The 19,352-nt window shown below is 44.8% G+C and overlaps 2 protein-coding genes across 6 annotated transcripts in view; one reads left to right on the top strand and one right to left on the bottom strand.

Moving 5' to 3' along the window:
* TCAF2 (TRPM8 channel associated factor 2) overlaps positions 1–9,890 on the top strand; it is a 29,237-nt gene extending 19,347 nt beyond the window's left edge. For 3 of the 4 annotated variants that reach the window (XM_041460614.1, XM_041460618.1, XM_041460617.1), the window contains 2 exons: positions 1,368–1,705; positions 3,271–4,501. In XM_041460614.1, the coding sequence (XP_041316548.1) occupies positions 1,368–1,705; positions 3,271–3,516 (584 nt within the window). In that variant the 3' untranslated portion in view covers positions 3,517–4,501. Of the gene's footprint in view, positions 1–1,367; positions 1,706–3,270; positions 4,502–9,825 lie in introns of those variants that run through there. The other variant, XM_041460616.1, reaches the window with a different exon arrangement.
* LOC121349841 (C-type lectin domain family 4 member E-like) lies at positions 9,830–18,664 on the bottom strand. 2 transcript variants are annotated; one of them, XM_041460622.1, is made up of 6 exons: positions 18,557–18,664; positions 17,557–17,652; positions 16,612–16,704; positions 15,424–15,575; positions 13,855–13,985; positions 9,830–10,044 (listed from the first exon to the last, which is right to left on the bottom strand). In XM_041460622.1, the coding sequence occupies exons 1-6, from the start codon at positions 18,594–18,596 to the stop codon at positions 9,936–9,938; spliced, it is 621 nt and encodes a 206-aa protein (XP_041316556.1). In that variant the 5' UTR covers positions 18,597–18,664; the 3' UTR covers positions 9,830–9,935. The 2 variants fall into 2 exon arrangements, with proteins under 2 accessions (XP_041316556.1, XP_041316555.1); XM_041460621.1 differs by lacking the exon at positions 9,830–10,044 and adding an exon at positions 13,004–13,585.
* Positions 18,665–19,352: the final 688 nt, after the last annotated feature.

Raw genomic sequence — 19,352 nt, 5'->3', positions numbered from 1 at the left:
CTTTGACCAAGAATTAATTATATGGTAAACATGGAACTTTGCAATAAAAATTTTGCTCAGTTTTAAAAAAAAATAAATTCATCATAGTTAAATTCATCGTCCCACAATGAGACAAGGGCTTGGCATGAATCCTGATGCCCTAAACTTTTGCTAAGCTACAGTGGAAAGAATTTGTGGCACATCTTGGGAGTGTTAGGTTCTGCTATGCCGAGCAAATGCCTGTTAAAAATACCATAGTCTACAGACATAATTTTTTTTTGTGCTTGAGTGGACTAAATGGTTTCACTCACATTTCTGGATCTGAACTTTTTGGGTGCTAGTGGTTGCTAATTGCATATATCCCTCTTATTAAAAAGGAGGAATCTCAAGATCTTCACTAGTTCCTGCAGAAACTAGTTCCAGGCCATTCATGTTCTATGTTCACTAGCTCCTGCAGGGAGGGGGATTGCCATTGCTGTTCATTCACCAGGCTCCCTCTGTGTAAAGGGCTGCTTATGCCCTGCTAAAACAGGTATTTGAATTTGGGGACATTGCTCTTGCATGAAGTTTTGGGAATCTTCCAGGAGGACGAATTAGGGAAGAAGACACCAAAGAGGCATAAGTAAAATCCCTTGCAGTGCATGTTTCTTGCCTAGCGACCTGCTGGGAAGTTGTTTATGGAACAGCTATCCTGCAGGGTTAAGAACAGGCTTAAGTATGACAGACTTTGTAGTCCTTAAGCATGACAAACTGTTTTCCATCTGTCTCATCCACACCAGTGACCACTGGAGTGCAGGCCTGCAGTATCCACACTCTCCATAGGAGCACTCAAGGAGTGCCATGGTGCTCAGTCACATCATTGCATGGTTGGTGTCAACTGTGCTCAGCCTGGGGGAGTTCAGGTGTGTTCTGAGTGGTCAGGCTTTTCTCCTCATTCTAAAACCTCAGTCTCAGTCCAAGAGTGCCATGGTGCTCAATCACATCATTGCATGGTTGCATTGGCGTCCACTGTGCTCAGCCTGGGGGAGTTCAGGTGTGTTCTGAGTGGTCAGGCTTTTCTCCTCATTCTAAAACCTCAGTCTCAGTCCAACCATGAGTGTACATTTGTATATAAAAAGGGAAAGCAGGCGAAACTGCACTTGACTGATGGTTCAATCCTGCCTTTACTTGTTTGACTGTTTAAGGGTGACTGTCTGTTAGGGTGAAACGTGATGTATTTCCTTCTGTCACACTGGGAAAAGTTGGTCATTCGTGGTAATAAAAAAGTGTTATTTGTGAGATGGAGGAAAGGCACTAGAGAAATGAAAAAAAAAACAATAATAATTTACATCTAAGAAGCACTGAGGTGAGCACTTAATGATGTATGTTGCTACCTGTCTGTCCTGCAGGCTGGATGCATTCTGGCTACCCCATCATGGGTCACCTGGATTCAGTGAAGGAGATGTTAGACGTGCAGCACATGCAAACTACTGGTCTTTGGGGTCCCATCCATGAGCTGGGACACAACCAACAGCAGCAGGCATGGGAATTTCCCCCTCACACCACAGAGGCCACGTGCAACCTCTGGTCTGTCTATGTGCATGAGGAGGTGCTGGGCATTCCCAGGCATGAGGCCCATCAGGCACTCAGGCCACAGTGCCGGAAGGAAAGGATGAAAGACTATCTGAAGAAAGGTGCTCAGCTAAAGGAGTGGAACATGTGGACTGCTCTGGAGACATACCTGCAGGTAACAGGGAAAATGTGTGTGTGTTCCTAGTGCAGTCACTGAAGCCTGTGTCAGAGGGATGTCTGCAGCCTGCTGACTGTAGCTGTGAAGCCTTGTGAATGTTTGATTACTGTCAGAGGGTTTATCTTGGGCCCAGAACGCACCTGAGAGGTAAAGAGGCAGAGTGCCTAAAGTTCACATCTCCTGTAAAACCTTCCTTTTTCAGATTTGGGCTTAGCCACTCAGGGAGATAGCTCAGTGCAATGTACTAATCTTTCTCCCTGGAAGAGAAACAGGAACTGCTGCTTGTTATACAACATGGGAAAAAGAGGATCAAACTTGGGCACAGCTCTTTAATCCACAGCAGATTTCCTGTGGGACGGTGGGCTAGTTGTCAAAAAACCTTGGCACTGTGAAGTGGCTGGGAAAGCCAGGCTTTGAACAGTCTCCTGGTGAGTTACATGGCCTTTTAAGAAGCTTACAGAGAGGAGGGTGTTCATATCATCCAGTGCACTGAGTGGAGCCAGTGTAGTCCATCAAGTAGCAAGAGGATGGGCTCAGCCTATCCTCCTGCACACAGAACTGAATCCCTCACTGTGGTTGAGACTCTGAAACGTGAACCCTATCCTAGATTGAAGTGCATTCTCTTGGGAAGCATGCAAGACAGATTCTCCCTTTCCCTTAATCCTCCTAGAAACTATTAGCTTAATGGAGAGAGCACTCAGCCTGATTTTAACTGGGGAGTTCAAAGCAGATGTCCATTATGATGGCTTAAGCTACTGACTGCTGTGAGATGAGTGTCCCTCAGCTACCTTGTCTGAGAGCTCTCACACTTCATATGAGGAAAAGAATATTTACTGGAGGAGTATTAATCCTGACTTCTCCACATCCCAGAAAAGCATCTGCATTCTCAAGCTGAAGAGTCATCCTCTGGGGATTTTTGGTGCAACCAATAACAAAATATTTGTACAGAAGGAACAGTTTTAAGGGGAGAAATTTTCCCACAATACCTTACCAGTTTGGCCACTGCCTCACTGCCTCACCCATGCTTGTAGGCTGGGATGTCTCATCTCCTGCTTGATTACTAACAGGACTGCTGGAATAAATGTGGCACGGAAGAACAGTTCTAATTCTGCAGCAGCAGTTCTTTTGTATGAGCTCCTTTTGTTCTTATTCTTAGGCAAAGCATACCCTGTTCATAATCTCTCCCTCCTGTTTTCTCAATGCTCCTTGTTCTCCTGTGCCCCTTCTTTCCAGCTATTCTGCCAGTGTCCCCTCTGATACTGCTTTCACTGTCTCCAAAGCAGCAGCTTGTATAATAGGTTGCTGACACTTCTGGCTACTCCCAATGTATTTTTGATCTCTGTTTGTTGTGGGAGATCAGTGTAATGGGGAAGTATTTTTCTGTACATTAGTGCTGTTAGTTATGCTCTGAAGCCTGAAAAGCCTAGATGCTTTCATCTAAATATACATTCATTCTAAAAGACACTGCAGAAACCCGTGGAGTTTTCTACTGTGTGTAACACAGGAATAATGCCAGTGAAATGATGACTTAACTATTTGTATGCTGTATTCTTTTTCATCAGCTGCAGGAAGGGTTTGGTTGGGACCCCTTCACCCACCTCTTCTCTGACTACCAGAAAATGTCCACGATCCCAAAAGACAACACTTCTAAGATGAACTTGTGGGCACAGAAGTTTTCTCAGCAGGTGAATAAGAATTTGGCTCCATTCTTTACAGCCTGGGGATGGCCTATCAAGAAAAAGCTGTCTGTGGAACTGTCCTCTCTACCCAGCTGGGAACAGGATCCAATGAGATCCTATAGACCATAAAGGAAAACTACCTAAATCCTGGTTCTTATACTAGCTATGGCCTATCTTATTCTCCTTGTATGCTACATGATAGCTCACTATGTGCTTGAATTTATGCTGGATTCTTCAGGTTCTTGCTGCCAGTGGAGGCCAGCCCCAACAGAATTTCAACAGGAATCAGCAGATCAGCAACCACCTAAGCTGTCTTTTGAAGGGTTAAATAATCAGTGAGCTTTGTTCCAGGTGCTTCACCTCAGGAAGAATGTAATTCTGAGTTGATTTAGTTCCTACAGAACCTTTCTCTGATGAAATGGAAGTTTTCTAGGTGGAGCAGTCGCTGGACCAGTTTCAAGGACTTTACCATGGGTATAGAGATCTTTAAAGCAAATAGTAACCTCCACAACATTGTATTCTTACGTGATAATCTCAGTAACATGAGATTTTCATAATTATTTTTGTTACCCTAAAATTCCTAATTTTTAATTCCTCTTATTGTGCAGAACTTCACAGCACCTTTTGTGAAAGTGGCCTTACAATGCTTATATACAGGCTATATAATGCATAGTTGATACTGAAATGCTGTAGATTTCTTTCTACATTCTCTGACTGTGTGACCCAGCGTCCATCTTTATGTGAGTAAGTCAATTATAAGTTTCAGCTGTCTTCAGCCATAGCCTGACAGCAAGATACATGCCAATGAAGATGAGAGAGTGGAAACAGGGAGGTGACTTGATTGTAGTCAGTAATGGTTTAGCTCGTGGACTCATCAAATGTTAAAACACAGGCATTGACCTGACAGCCTGAGGGAGCAGAGAGAAGGAAGACAACAGTTCATCAAGACAGAGGGCCAGCCTTTTCCAGGTACAACAAAAGTTCATGTTGCTCCCAGCTCTTTCATAATTGCTCAGCTGTTATGGGTTTTGGCAAGCATGTTAATGCTTAGCCTAAGAGCACACTAGTCCCAGCCTATTCCTTATGTATCAGTAATAAATAAAAAAAAAAATCACTGTAGACTCACAGGTTTTGTGGTCCTGTTTTCATGTCTCCATGCCCTAATGACCTCAGTAGAAGTTGCCTTGGTGGTAAAGTTGTTCAAAGTTGAAAAAAACCACCACGGAAGTCTCTAGTCTGTGGTGTGGCCTCATATACAGTGCCAAAGGAGGGCACATTAGGCCAAATATCAGTCACAGTTAAAGAGGCTGTGCAGCCTCCATTCTTCAGGCTTGGTAAGTGGTCCCAAAACCTAGCTGTAGTAAAGAGGCATTTCTGCATTTATGGCTTACCCATATTTTCCTGCTTTTCTGGTTTTTGATTTTTTTTGTGGTCATGTGTGTAGAAAATGTCAAAATATGTAATGTCCCAGGAAAATCTTTGCATTAAGCTTTGCATTTCTTAGCCCAGAAAGTATATTGATAAGACCTTCAATTAGGGATTAATCTCTTTCCATGTTCCCAGTATAAGCATGTCTGAGACACCTTTAATATGGCTTGATATTAAAAACTGAATATCATCAGCTCTCTGCAGCAGCAGACATGAGGTCACCAAAGATGATTGAAGCCCTTGCCAGCATCCCAGGATCTCCCTGTGATTCAGTAAAACACAGTTACATCCAGATTATTGTTTACATCCAATTTATTATTTCTGAGGTCATGCAAAGGGGTTTACCTGTGGTGATCATCCTCTTTCTTCACATTTAAAAGTTATTTTCAAATTGGCTGCCTTTTTTCACCTGAATGCTGGATTAGGGGGAACTGACATCTCTGCCTGGTTCTGAACCATCTGTCAGTAGCGGCCCCCTGGGCTGAGCTGGCCACTAGAACATCCTCCTGACAGTATCAGCTGCTGATGTACACCGCATGGGCAGCCCAGAGAGTCTGCTTCCCATCTGCATCAAGATGATGGATGCAATTGCCAGGCCAGCAGCCATCCCAGCAACATTTTCCAAGGCCAGAAAGGGTGGTGGCAGATGTCCAGATATCTCATGGCAAGTATAATAACTAGGACATTTTGTCTGTATCTGTGATGGATATTTGTAAGGGAAGTATGCAAGATCCTCAAATCAGCAGATCAATTCCACCATATCCAAGAAGACTGCTGGAGGGAGTAAGAATCTTCTGTGAATGTCAAGAGCTTGTACGCAAAAGTAGCATATTCTGCTGCTGAGTGTGACACTGTAAAACCCAGTGAAGGGAGGCTGGCCACCAAATGATGTGTACCATGTCATGTTGATCTTGTTGCTGTGGGAGTGAATTTATTCTAATTGCAGCAGAAAGAAGGGAAACACAGGTAGCTGGTTTAGGCAGGACAAAGGAGATTTCGAAACTTGAATTAAGGCATGCAACAGACACATAGGCAGCCTACTGTGTAATAAGACCCTGGTGTTAGCAGGCGTAGGATTGCTTCCATTAGTGGGGAAGTGAGGGCAGTGGTAGGGGGAAGAGTTGGTTGTAAGCAGCATTTGGCTGTCTGTCATTGCAGAAATCTGCTGTTGAAAGACAATTCACTAGGCTAGTGGAACTGAAGTTTGTTATGGGTGATGAGGAGGCTCCTAAAGGCCAAATCTCAGCATTATTTTCAATTAATCTTTGTTCAAGTATTGCACTTTTCTCAGTAGGACTTGACTATAGCACTAGAAGTGTTTTCTACCACTTGAACTGATAAATTCATCAGCTGGCCAGGGCACCACTCAATAATTCACAGCAGCTTGACTCACGTCAGTCAAGTAGAACTGCTTCAAGAGAGGCTGGCCCAAGTATAAACACTGGCACATGTTGCCCAGAGCCAGAGCTGGTTGATGCCCCATCCCTGACAACATTCAAGATCAGGTTGCATGGGACTCTGAGCAACCTGATCTGATGATCTTCCTGCTCAGTGCAGTTAGATGACACTGAAGGTCCCTTTCAACCCAAACCATTCCATGATTCCATGAAAAGTGGGTGTTGTGTTTCCATACTGCATTTGCTTCTCTAAACATGTCTTTCTGTCAGGAGGATTTTATTAATCAATCATCACATCTGGCCTCATACAGCTCTGAATCCAACAGTAAAGTTGTAATCTCTCAGTGGCTCTGCAACAATTGTGTTGAGATTACCTATCAGTTGCTTCTGGATTGATTTACGTGGCTCCTTCTCATAAGATAACCTATATAACGTATAAGATAACCTATAATCTCATAAGATAAAAAGATTTGCACAGACACTGCAGATCCTCTGCGCAGATCCAGGCAGCACTGTGTGGCCCAACATATAAAACTCTTCCTGCTTCTCTCAGACTTGCTAAAACAAGTGGAGTGTAGCACCACTTCAAAGATGTGAATGGCTCCTGCACTACTTTGGAGCTATGAGGAACCAGTTTAGCCTGTTGAATTGTCCCTGAAGGAAAAAGAACCAAAGATAATCTAAATTATATGAAAAGCTACTGGAACATGACTTTTAAAGCTGGTTATGGTTGTCAGCAATACCGAGGAGCTCATGGAAGATGTTAAGGAGTACAGTAACTTTGTCTTTACTGAAAAAAAGAGGCTTTTTACAAACAGCATGAAAAACAGCAAAATTGGAACCAAAGTGATGATAAATACAGTGAAGAAGTAATGGTGGCCATCAGCAGCAAATGCTACCCAAAGCTCAAGTGAGCTGTGGAATAATATTCCATATTTCCATAATATTCAATAGTAAAGAGCTACTTTACTAAAACAAACTGACAAGAATCTGCCTTCCCCAAAAAAAACCCCAACAAAATAAAATGAATCTCACTTCCTGATTTGCTTTGTGGTACAACAGACACTGTGAGGGCACAGTGGAGGCGGCTGCTCCCCGAGGGCCGGTGGCCAGGAGCCAGCTACAGTCACACAGCCAGCAGGACAGCTGGGGACCAGCCACAGCACCTGAGTGGGGCAAGCAGGGCACACCTGGCACAGCATCCAGGGGCTAGATGGCTGGGCAAGTCTCCAGGGATGAGGAAGGTCTGAGGTCAAGCATGGAAATCAGTCCTCAGGTCAGTGTTGGGTCCTGTGGTGGTGACCAAGGTCAGACATATTCCACTGGTTGCCAGGCAGGCCCCTTGTGATGAGGCACATCCGAAATCAAGTGAGGAAGACCATGGATCTGCAGGTAAATTAAGCTTGCAACAGATTTACAGATTTATTATTTTAATCCAGGGAAGCTTCTTTCCTTTCCTCACTTCCTGCAACCATTTGATCCCTACCCCAGATCATCTTGTCTGTTGACTCTTAGTCTCCAGCCCTGTGTACATGTGCCAGCTCACAGGATTCCACAAATCAACATGAGTCAGTCCTGATCTGTCTCAAAGTAGCACACTTAGGCAGGAGAACCAGAGCTTCAGGGAAAAGTTTTTGAAGCAGTCCTCAGAAAATGTGCTTGTTTTGAGTCATTTGTGATCACAGCACAGTGCAAGGCTCATTGCTCTGTGGAATGCATTGGTCTGAGATATAATAGTGAACCACAGCCTTTGGGCAGTACCAAGGGTGACTTCTGATCACTGAAAATCGTTATTTTTCTTTTTCTTTCTCTTTTTTCCCCTAATACTACATTCAAGCCAGTCTTTCAGTGTTGTGGTGCAATATTCCACTCAGTAGCAGCCAGGGTTAATTGACACATCAACTGTGCAGTCTCTAGGCAGGAACCCTCTATTTTGTGCTGTGAGGAGAGTCTTACATATTTTAAGTATGAAGAGATATTTTAAATATGCATACTTATAAGCATGGAGAGGTGGGTTGATATTTTTTATCAGTTTTGTTTTGAACACTTGTAACAGTTGGGGGGAAAAAAAGTAGGGATCAAGCCTGTGAGCACAGTCCTGCCCTTCAGGATGAAGAGCACTTATATAAGTACTTGATTTTTGGTTTTGTGTGAATAGTAGACAGATGAGTTTGTTGAATCATCTGATGTTGTTAAAGGGCTGCTTTGGTTCTTCAGTAGGCACTTAAAATTTTGGGGGTAGCTACACTTAAAGAAAAATGCCCCATGAAAAGATCAAGAATTGAATTTAATACAAGATTTTGTTAAGAATGCAGGAAGAATAATTGTAAATTTCCATGCATGTATTTTGTACTGTGTCACTTGTGATTTATAGTTGCAAGAGGCCTTTGTATAGGAAGCCTTCACCAAGATATTTTCTGAACACCAAAATATGACTGAGCTCCCAGATGATGATGACTCAAAAATGAATCTGCAGGCAGAAACCTTTTCATATCTGGTCAGGAGGAATTTGACTCGTTTCTTTAAGGCCTGGGGATATCCAGTCTGGGCAAACCCTTCCCAGCAGCTGGCTGTTTCTTTCCCCATCTGATCAGATGATCCCTCGAAGCAATATATCTCCTAAGCAGGTTTTGACTCATGAAAATGTGATTGTCTGTCCTAAAGCCATGCTCTGCAGTAGTTTTAAATGGTGTCTGACTGATGTGCTGTTCTCATGAATCTGAGAAGCGTCTCTGCATTGTACATGTGATACAAGAGTTCGTTCTTGGCTTCCTCCCAAATCTGCCTTTTTCTGTGTAGGTCCCACTACTTCCTTTCCCAACAGGAGCAATTTTAACCACAGAAGGGGAAACATTGGCTCTCTTATTATGAATGAAACCAATCAGCCCCTTTCAATTTTTTACTTTCTCTGTTTCCTTATCTCCAAAATGTTCTCTGTTCCAGACTTACTCTGATTTCAGGTATGCAAAGTTTGTTAATTATAATCATTACGAGAAGAGTTGGAACAGGGGGAAATGTCACTTTAAAAACAGACACATTAGGAGATAATAAAGCTAGACATAAATGGAAGAACTCTGGTGAAATTATGGCTATAGCCATGAGAAATGAGGATGACAATTTAAAGGAAAACTGATGGACCACACAGGAGAGGCCTTGATATGTGTTTAATTGTTCTGAAAGAGGTTGCCTTCATCCTCTGCTTTCAGAGTTGGCAACTGTGTAGTGAGAATCAGCGGCTTCAGCTCATGTCAGAAGCAAAAGAGTGTTCAGGCAGTGAACTTACCTCCTTGATCCTTAGCTAGAGTAAATTTGCAGACACCTAAAATTGTGCATGTATAATTGTGGCAACTCAGTCTGCATGAGGATCAAAGACAGCAGGTGCCTCACCTAGCAGGATTGAATGTCATGGGAGGAGCAGAGCACTGGAGTGTGTTTACAGTGGTCTGTTTTGATTTCCAATCTAAACAACCAGATCCAAGTCCAGTTCTTAAATGCTACGCTGAATTTCCCCTATGTTAAAACATGGACTATAGCACAAGCCAATTTTTATGGTGCATTTTGAGATCCTGAGGTAAGTAATTCCATGTCTTATGGCTATGTTTTCTTTTTCTAGTGAGTGTTACAGAATTCTTACCTTGATGTAGAGCCATTGATGCACCACAAGGGACTGCAGTGACAGAGTCAGAGGCACTCTGCATCTCCTCCTGATCTCATGAAGATAGATCACAGTGACACTGAGAGAGTGCAGGTGACTTGCTGTGAGCAGGAGATGGTGCTGAAGTGCTCATGATCAGCTGAGGCATTTCCAGGAAACGGCAGATTGTCCAAAAGCCTGTCAAGATAAATGATTTATAATTAAGCAGCAGGATGTGAAAAAGCTTGCTCAGGTATGTAAACTGATTCCATATAAAATAAAAAAGTGGTTTTATTCCCTTGTAACCAGGTACAGACATAAAGGTTGTCTTAGACAACTTGAGATAAACAATGGATAACCAGCATGAACTGGACAAGTGAGCAACTCTGGGTTGTGGATCTCTTGAAAAACAAGAACCTTGCAAGGAAAACAGTGCCTGGGTTAGTACTAATACCTTACACAAGACTGCTAAGGAAATAATTTCAGAACACTAAATTATAAAAGACAGAACAGACGTGTGTCCAGTGCCAGAACTTCTTTAAATGCCATTTCTCTCTTTTATTTCTCCCACACAACATTGTATGCTCTTCATCTGTGGTCTAGCAAGAAAAGGTAAAAGGAAACAAAATTTAAAAGGAAAAAAAAATAAATAAAGGGGGAAACAGTATGAGAGACAGCAGGAGTGCAAAGAAAATAAAGAAGTGGAGAAATAAATGTTGTAAGGGAACCTGAGAGAATCTGAGGTGGGATAAAAGAGAAAAAGAGAAGGAGTAGAGGTGTAATTCTCTGCTTTGTCTAAAAAAAGAACAGACACCCTTGGAGGAAAATTTATAAAAGATAGTGTCTGCCAAGAAAAACACATACATTTCACTTTATTTCATCACTTGGCTTGGCAAGGATCATGATTTATTAGAGAAAGTCAGGCACATCCTATAAAGGAAGACTTAGCTGTCAGAGCTAAACATAAGGAGAGGAGTATGCTCAGTGTACAGATGTAATTAATAAGTCTGACCATAAGAATCAACACTGGATGTCCTTCCAACATGGCTCTAATTATGTTTTTCCAGCTGAAGACAGCATCTCAAAGACTGGGCACCGTGAGCTTTCTGGAGGAAAACCAGAAGCTAGCTCAGGTTTGAACCACAAGAGAATTTTGCTGCAACAGTCAGAGTACCTGCACTCAGTGGTGTGTGTATTCTCAGAAGTGAATGTCACTGTGGCTCCTTTCCTCAGACCTGAGTTCCATTCCAAAAGCAAAAGTTAATGTGCCAAAGAGTGGTAAGCATCCAGGTCTTGTTGTGAGAGGCAGCTGGGATGTGTAGTCATGATATGAAAAATCCTTTGCTAGGATTTTTCCCTCCTGAGAAGCTGAGGAGCCTCAGGAGAGAAATGTAAACAATTACTATCTGCTGCTCTGGAATGCAACAGGTGCATCTTCTATTGGTCTATGTGGATTGTTTTTAACTGATGACCAATCACAGCCACCTGTGCCAAGGCTGTGAGCAATCACAGGATTTTGTTATGTATTCTATTCTTGTTTTTTGTAGCTTTCTGATCTCTTTGTTCTCTGTGTTCTTTTAGTATAGTTTTAATGTAGTATTTTAGTATAAGATTTAACATAATAAATCAGCTTTCTGAGAAACATGGAGTCAAACCTTGTATCTCCACACACAGAGAGTTCATTGCAACAGGGATGTGGCCAATATGTCCACCTGAAAGCAAGGACTGCAGGTGTCATCATGCAGAATGCTATTCTGATAAACTGATAGGCTTTTTGTCTGATAGACAAAAATGTTTTGTCCTTCCCACCCAAGCCCTGGGTTCAGTATGCAGGAATGTCCTTCTAAAGCTTTCTGAAAGTGCTGTACCTGTCTATTGTCACCTCTTGCTGTGGCATCTGCTGCCTCCTGAATCAAGACAGACTTGAGGGGTAAAGACTGATTCTTATCTGTTGGAGAGAGGCACCTCCATCAGCCAAATCCATATTGAAGAGGGGATCAGGAACATCCCTTCAGCAATGCTGTAGGCAAACCCAGCATCATCTCCCAAGATCACTCTTTTGTCATGACCCTCTTTTGTCATGACCTCTCAAGAAAAGCTTTGTTTTCCAAATTTGGGGCAGGGAGACTGTTTCTAGCAAGTTACGTGCATTTTCTTGCAAACCAATCTCCTGGTGTGGGTTTTGCTCTGCCCCATCAACCTTCCAGGAACCAGAACTGCAGCACCCCTAAAACCACTTGTAAAATATTGGTCACTCTCTGCGTGTCTTTTCTGCCTCTTTTTCTTCCTCAGAACCCTGTTGCTGTAAGTTGCAGAACTGAGCTGGGAGAAATGGAGAAGTCCATTGCAATGTTTGGGTGTGTGGTCACGTTGGACAAAAAATAGTTTTCTCCATTGTGAAAGTATCCAGCAACTTTAGAAACTAGGAGGCAAACACTTCGCAACAGCCAAGCTTTTGGTCCAGTGGCTGAACGAGAAACCTGGAAAATACACTTCTTCAGGCAGAAATGACAAAAATTTGTATTAGTATTCACATTTCTGATGGGGAAAAAAAAAATCACCCAGAACTGATTTTTCAGGTTGTATTTTTAGTCCCAAACTGGAAACTCCCAGCTCCTCAAAGAATATGTGTATCATTGATGAAAGGGAGGAACATACAGACTGGAGTTTGGGAAATTTTAGGGAAGTAGAACATTGCTCAAGACTTCTGTGTATCTGATTTGCAGTGATGCCTCTGATAGGGGTCTTCCACCCTTCTCTCTCATTAAAAATTTCTCCTTAGGGGACTCTGGCTTTTTTCCTTCTTGTTACATTTAATTGCTTTCTCTCCCCTTCATTGCCATGCCTCATTCTGCCACATCTCGGCAGAATCTCCAGCATCCATCATTTTTTCTGCTACATCCTGGGCAAACTGCCTGGCACTGAATACTACACAGCCTGCTCTGTTTCTGGCTTCACAAATGATTCTTCAAAGTGTTCAGGTCCTTCCTCACACGCTCTACAGATGAACATTACATTGTTCCTGCTCCCAGCTGGTCCAGCACACTCAGCAATATTCTCATCTACGGGTGCTGAGCACACTGAAAAGTTAAAACCTCTGTGTTGGGAGGCTGGACTGTGGGAATCTGAGACACGTCACTCAGAAGACATCCTCATGCAAAGAGCAGAATTAACATTTATTAAAATTTTTTTAAAAAACTAATCAACACACAATGTGCTGAAGGAGAAGGAAACACTACAGCCATGAATAATTTTTCCCTTAAGAGGAGGGACAGGGACACTCCACTGAATGCTCTTCTTTCAAATTCTGCTCCAGTGATTTGATGGACAGGTATCCTTTCATGAAACAGTAATGGCCTTTTCTACATCATTGAGATATTATCTGGACCAGGAGTCAAGGAAAGTGATGGAGAACCCTTAGGACCCTGGTTTCTGAAGGAGGAGAGCAGAAAGGTTCACAGTAGGTCCTTGACATCGGCCTGAGCTATTTCATCCAGGACTGATCTCCAGCTTGTAAAGGGATGAAGGGGCACAGGCTAGAAACTGAGGTACTTTGATGATTGGATTTTATGTCCTTTCTCAGAGAAGTTTGACTGCCTGTTCACAAATTCGATAGCAACTTGTGATGCAAAGGACATTATTCCAGTTACTGTAAGTGTTGGGGTCTGTGTTTCCCTTGACATGAATTGCAGCACATTTTTCTGCAAAGAGTAAATTTGGCTCCCCAGGCTTCCAGAACCTGTAAAAGAAAGTTCCTTTATTGGAAATGCACTAGCATGACAGTGGACGTGAAGTCACCTCAAACAGTTGTGGAAGAGAAAAGGAAAGTCACTGTGACAGAAATCAGGAGCCATAGTTGTGAATAGAAAATTATGTAAGTTTTCTGACTTGCAGAGAAGCTGAAGACAGAAATCCCACTCTGACAAACACCTGCCTTACACAATGTATTGGTCACTTGGACTGAGGGCATGAGTTTTAGGGCTCTCCTCACTCCACCAGGATACTCACGTGGCTGTATTCTCATATGGAGTCTGATCCACCCATTGCCACTTCCCATTTTTGTAAGCAGCTAAGCCTATGTAGAATTTTGTTTCATAGATTCTAGTAGCTTTTTCTTTTGCCAAGTTGAAAAGGAACTCCTGGAAAAAAAGCACAATGTCCATGAGATGCAGGACTGAGCACAGAGAGTCATCAGGAATCCCTGTGGGGTGGGGCTGGTGCTGCAGAGGTGCAGACAGGACCTTCCCCCTCCCCTGCAGGACAAGGAGGGGCTCTGAGTCCCCTCCAGGGCCCAGCACTGTGCCTCTGCCTGCTGGGTCCCTCTCTGAGGCCTGTGTGCTTACCTGCTCTGCCTTGCTGCTGATCACCACCAGCTGGGAGCCCATCCCACTGCAGTTCTGTGCACTCTTATCACAACTCAACTTATCAGTGGACAGGAAATAGCAGCTTCCTTCAAACCTTCTCCAGCCCTTAGGGCAGCATGTCCAGCTTTGGTCTGTGCAGGGAGAGGACAGAGAGATGAAGGCTACTAACAAGAGATGGTGATTGCAGAGATCCCCCAGTCTACAGCATTGCTGGAAAAGGTCACTGTGGGATGCAAGCCCTGAAGGGAAGAGACAGAAATTCCCAATGCTGATTCATGGATTGAAGCAGTGCCCTTCCTCCCACTCCTTATCCCACTGCCACCAGTGTCACATGGAAACCTGCCTCCTTCCCAAAGCCTTCCAGTACAACAGGGCCCTGCTCCATCCTGCTGGGGGGAACTGATCACCACCACTCACCCCAGGCACCTCACTCCCTGCAGAGGCCAGTGCTGTCCTCCAGGGCAAGTTTGTTCTCCAGAAGAAGGCACAGCATGGACAGTCCTGGTGCTCTCTCCCTATGTTCCATCTCTTCCCCTGTATTCCAGCAGAGGCCATTTTGTGCATATAAGTGCAGAGCAGGCCAGGCAATGCCAGGCATTTATTAAGGGCTCTTGCTGATGGCAAGATGCAGATTTTTCTACACCTACAGCAATGATTTCAGAGGTCACAGGTAGTTATTTCATAATAAATATCCAGCACAGATGGGGCCAGGTGAACCTGGTGTCCTACACAGAACACTCCTGCTGTATCTTTGATCTCCCACAAGGAAGCAGAGTGACAACCCCCTCTCATGCACCTGCATCTTCCATACTTTGTTTCCCTACCAGGAGTCACACCAAACATTCTTCATCCAGAGATACTCACGCTGCTGTCACATTGTATGGAGTCTTGTCCACCCACTGCCACTGGCCCACCTTGTCCTCAAACAGACCAATATAGACATTCGTTCTTTTTGGAGGTTGTTTTGTTTGCTCAGAGAGAAATTCCTGGCAATCAGAGAGAAAGTGCAATGTCCATGAGGGGCAGGACTGAGCAGAGAGAGGCATCAGGAGTCCCCGTGGGGTGGGGCAGGTGGCAGAGGGGGCTGGTGCTGCAGAGGTGCAGACAGGACCTTCCCCCTCCCCTGCAGGACAAGGAGGGGCTCTGAGTCCCCTCCAGGGCCCAGCACTGTGCCTCTGCCTGCTGGGTCCCTCTCTGAGGCCTGTGTGCTTACCTGCTCTGCCTTGCTGTTGACCACCACCAGCTGGGAGCCCATCCCACTGCAGTTCTGTGCACTCTCAGGCCATGACATCGTGTCAGGGGACAGGAAATAGCAGCTTCCTTGAAACCTTCTCCAGCCCTTAGGGCAGCACATCCAGCCATCCACTGTGGGGAAAAAAAATCCTGCTTTTGAACAAGATGTGCTGTCCTTCATGGCTGTGAGTTCAATATAGGGTCCCAGGTGTTAGGAGTGGGGTTTGAACCTAAAGCCTGGACAGAGATAAATGCTCTCTTCTGCTCTCCACAAGTAAAACTGTCAGCAGCCTAACAGGCTCCTGTCACAAGGCTCCTGCCTGAAGGGGCCTCTTCCCTTTCTCTCTCTGTCCTGCCATGTCCATGCAACCTCTCTTTGGTGAGAGACATGGTTTCTGCCTTAGCCTTCTTGAGGAAGCAAGATGAGAAGTAGTTGGCTTGTGCTTTTCTAGAAACACTTCCATCAGAAAAGAGTTGTCCAAGCTCTCAGCTCATGCAGATTCAGAGCCCTCTCTGACAGCCTTGCTGCCACCACAGGCAGTTCCTTACACAGCCAGCTTATCCAAGAGATTTGCCTTGTGCCCACAGGTTCAAATGGTGGATTAAAAGCTACAGATATGTTCTCACAAAGGTCAAGGCTGCATGAGAAGGGATCTCTGATCCTAGTTTGAGAACTTGCACTACCAGCATTCCAGCACTCCATATTACCATCACTTCGTGTGTGACTGCAGCTCAGCTCCCCAGCTATTCTGAACTCATCATCCTCCCTCCTCTGTCCCTCACACTGACCATCATGCTTGAGTGAACAGTCAGTGAGCCAGCACAGGAGATGGAGCTGGATTGAACCAGCCAGCATAAAAGCACTTTCATCTAGATCAGTAGACCAGACTTGCATTAGAGGGGTTGTGTGAGGGGAAGAGTAGGAAGGTTGGTCAAATGCAGGTATGGAATGACCCACCCTCTTTCACTGACCTGGAGCATGTTTTCACAGCATTCTTAGTAAAGATGTACAGTGGAGTGTCTTCTTACCTCAATTCCCCAGATTCCTTCCTTCAAACAATCCACTTGTGACTGACAGTAATATTCCCCACCTCAGAGGTTGAGGGGAAACCAAACAAAATTTTGGTGAAGTCCTTTTGTTACTTATGAGGCTCTCAGCATCACTCACCTTTCTCTGCAGAACTGCTGGGGACACAATACCACTCTGTAGAGTTCTGGAGGAGAATCTTGTAACGGCCAGAGCTTCCATCAAGTAAAGCCACTGAGAAGAGAGGAAAGCAAAGCAAAGTGCTATTGTCGTCTGTTACCGTTAGGTCGGACGTGACATACACACACATGATCAGGGTCCAAGAAGAAAAAAGTTTTTATTCTGCATGTTACCATCTTATATACCCTTCACAAAGCGTGATCTTAAGTCATTAACTACATCACAATAACTTACTATATTCATTGGTGCAAAGCAATTAACGTCAATATAACTGGCAGAAGTTTTACAGAAATGTAATAAGGCATGTATACACATCTACTTTATGCATATAGCCTAGCTTACAAAAATGTTCGTGTATCTTTTCTAATCTGTTTCCATGCTGACGGCCTTGTCTTCTTCCATGCTATGGATACACTCGAAAATCATCAATTATTATTTCTTCAATTAACTCAGCTTTGCTTGCAAACCAACTATCAAGCCCCTCCATAGTCATCCTTCTCATATCGTGCATGAACAACCTGTGCTATCCTCCAACTTCTGCTTTGGAGCACTAACAGAGACTCTGTTATAGTAACAAGCTATGAAATCTGGATTGAGCAACAAGGTGAGAACAGCAGGCCACTTCTCCCACTAGCAGTCATTCCTTCCCTCAGAAGAGCTCCTCTCATCTCAGTTGTCTGAGAGACTCACTTGCTGAGGTGACAAACCCGGATTAGAAATCCTCTGAGGAAGGAGCAAGGAAAGGGAAAAAGAAGACGTGGAATAAGCTAATAAGAGTGGAGACGCCTGTTTTGGTGAAGGGCATTTGCCTGCTTGGAAGAGGGACTAGGATATGGGTTTTCACCTGAGAAAAAGCAGTCACTTGAGCCCTTAATCTTGAGGGAATTAAGACACACTGGAACTCACCAAGCCAGATGGTTACAACAGCAGCTTTGATTGCAAGGGCAAAAATAAGGAAGACCCAGATATTCAGCCAGGTGCAGTTTCTCTCTTCTGCAGGGGCTGAAAAACACAAAGCAAGAGTGAGCATGTCCCAGCCCAGAGTTAGCAGCAGGATAACTGAGAGTGCTCCGAACCCAAACAAACCACTTCCAAGGACTGGGGAGCCCCACAGGTGCTGGAAGCATGTCCTGCTGCCTGTCCCTAGCAGTGGCTAGGAGCCACAGAGTACAATACACAGGACCTGCCCTAAGGTTGCTTTTTTATTTCCCTGTTTATCACAGGACCTGCCTGTATTCTGCCCAAACCTCACTCTCCCTTTGTCCGGTCAGACCTCCTTCCTCCTCAACACATCTTCCTGCCTGCCTTCCATTATCCTGTCTGTCACTGAATGCCCTTTCTGGATCTCCCTCCTCTTCCTCTCTCTTCAGAGCTTCTTTCTCTCCCTACCTGCATTTTGCCTCTGTACCGTGAGCCCCTTTCTGCAGTGGCCCAGTCCCCCAAAGGAGTGACTGCCCTGCTCAGGGTGTGCACAGCCAGACCCACAGAAGGGATTGTTTCCACAGGGGTAAAGGCACTTGGGAGCTCCTGGGAGAGCCCTGGCTGGGTTGTCCTTGGAGAGAGCAGAACTGGGAGCAGGGACTTGTGCTCAGCATGATGCAGAGAGCTTTAGCAGGGCAATGACACAAGGAGAGCACCCTTCAGCCCCACTGTTTACAGACACAGCACTGAAGGGAACAGCAGGACACATTCTTCCTGGACTTCCATTCCCCCTGGCTCTAGGAAGAGGTCATTCTGCCAGCCTGGCACTGCACACTTCCCTCATCTGCTGTTTTGCTCTTGTCCCAAACCCCATCTCCTGGCAGGAGATCCGGCCACCGCGCCATGCCCAGGATCCATCCCAGCACTGTCTTTCCCCCAACCCCTTTGACAGGAGGACAGAGAGGAAGGAAGGTTTGGGGGTTACCTGCACTTCCAGGACTGACTCTCCCTTGGCCATTCATCATCTCTGCAAGAAGATCACTCTTCTCAAGTGTCCCTGTTACCAGTGTGGCCACCTACAGCCTTCCTCCTGCACAGGCCACCTCCCACACTGGTGAGTGGCCTTCACAGACTCTAATCTGATGTGCTGAAAAAGCCATATCCTGGGTGTACCCCACAGCACATGGAGATTGGGGAATTTTCATCATTTCCCTGCCAGGACATTTCACAAGATGCTCATTGCAACACACAAAGTCACCAAGACAAAGGAAAACAGATGAAGAGGAGCATCACTGCAGCTCACACAATCTCCCTTTGCACAGCCTCAGGCACTTTCACAGGTCATACATACATGGCCTTCCCTCTCTGCTGCCTGCTCTCTCCTCCTGAGGGTCCATGTCTGTGAAAATACAGACACAGGCAGGTATATTTGGCATTTGCTAGCAAAGGGCTAAGCCCACTGAGCACTACCAAAGGAAGCCAAAAATGAGAGGAAAGCATATCTGTGACTGAGTCTGGGCAGTGCCCATGTGCATCCTGAGTCCAACAGAGAACTTGCCAACACTGTTTTGATCTAATTGCATTGGAAAGGTGGCTGTGACTTTGAGGAAAGAGGTTCAATATGAGCTGGCATGGTGGGGCAGAAGGATTGCTTGGCAGTGCTAGACTCCGTGTGCATGACAGATCGTGAAGCCTCACTTCTCACTTGTGACTGCAAATGCTGCAGACATACATGGAACAGGCTGAGATGTTCCAGCAGCTGGTTTCTCCCTGTGGAGAGG

The sequence above is a fragment of the Pyrgilauda ruficollis genome, unplaced genomic scaffold, assembly GCF_017590135.1.
Source record: "Pyrgilauda ruficollis isolate IOZ18807 unplaced genomic scaffold, ASM1759013v1 scaffold146, whole genome shotgun sequence".
Taxonomy (NCBI): Eukaryota; Metazoa; Chordata; class Aves; order Passeriformes; family Passeridae; genus Pyrgilauda; species Pyrgilauda ruficollis.
Note: the sequence above shows the minus strand (reverse complement) of the source record. Positions and strands in the feature narration are given on the sequence as shown.

Coding starts and splice junctions, on each gene's coding strand:
- LOC121349841 (XM_041460621.1), bottom strand. CDS start 18,596: ATGATGAATGGCCAAGGGAGAGTCAGTCCTGGAAGTGCAG. Junction 16,705..17,556: donor TGTTGTAACCATCTGGCTTG/GTGAGTTCCAGT, acceptor CTCTCTTCTCAG/TGGCTTTACTTGATGGAAGC. Junction 15,576..16,611: donor CAGCAGTTCTGCAGAGAAAG/GTGAGTGATGCT, acceptor TTTTCCCCACAG/TGGATGGCTGGATGTGCTGC.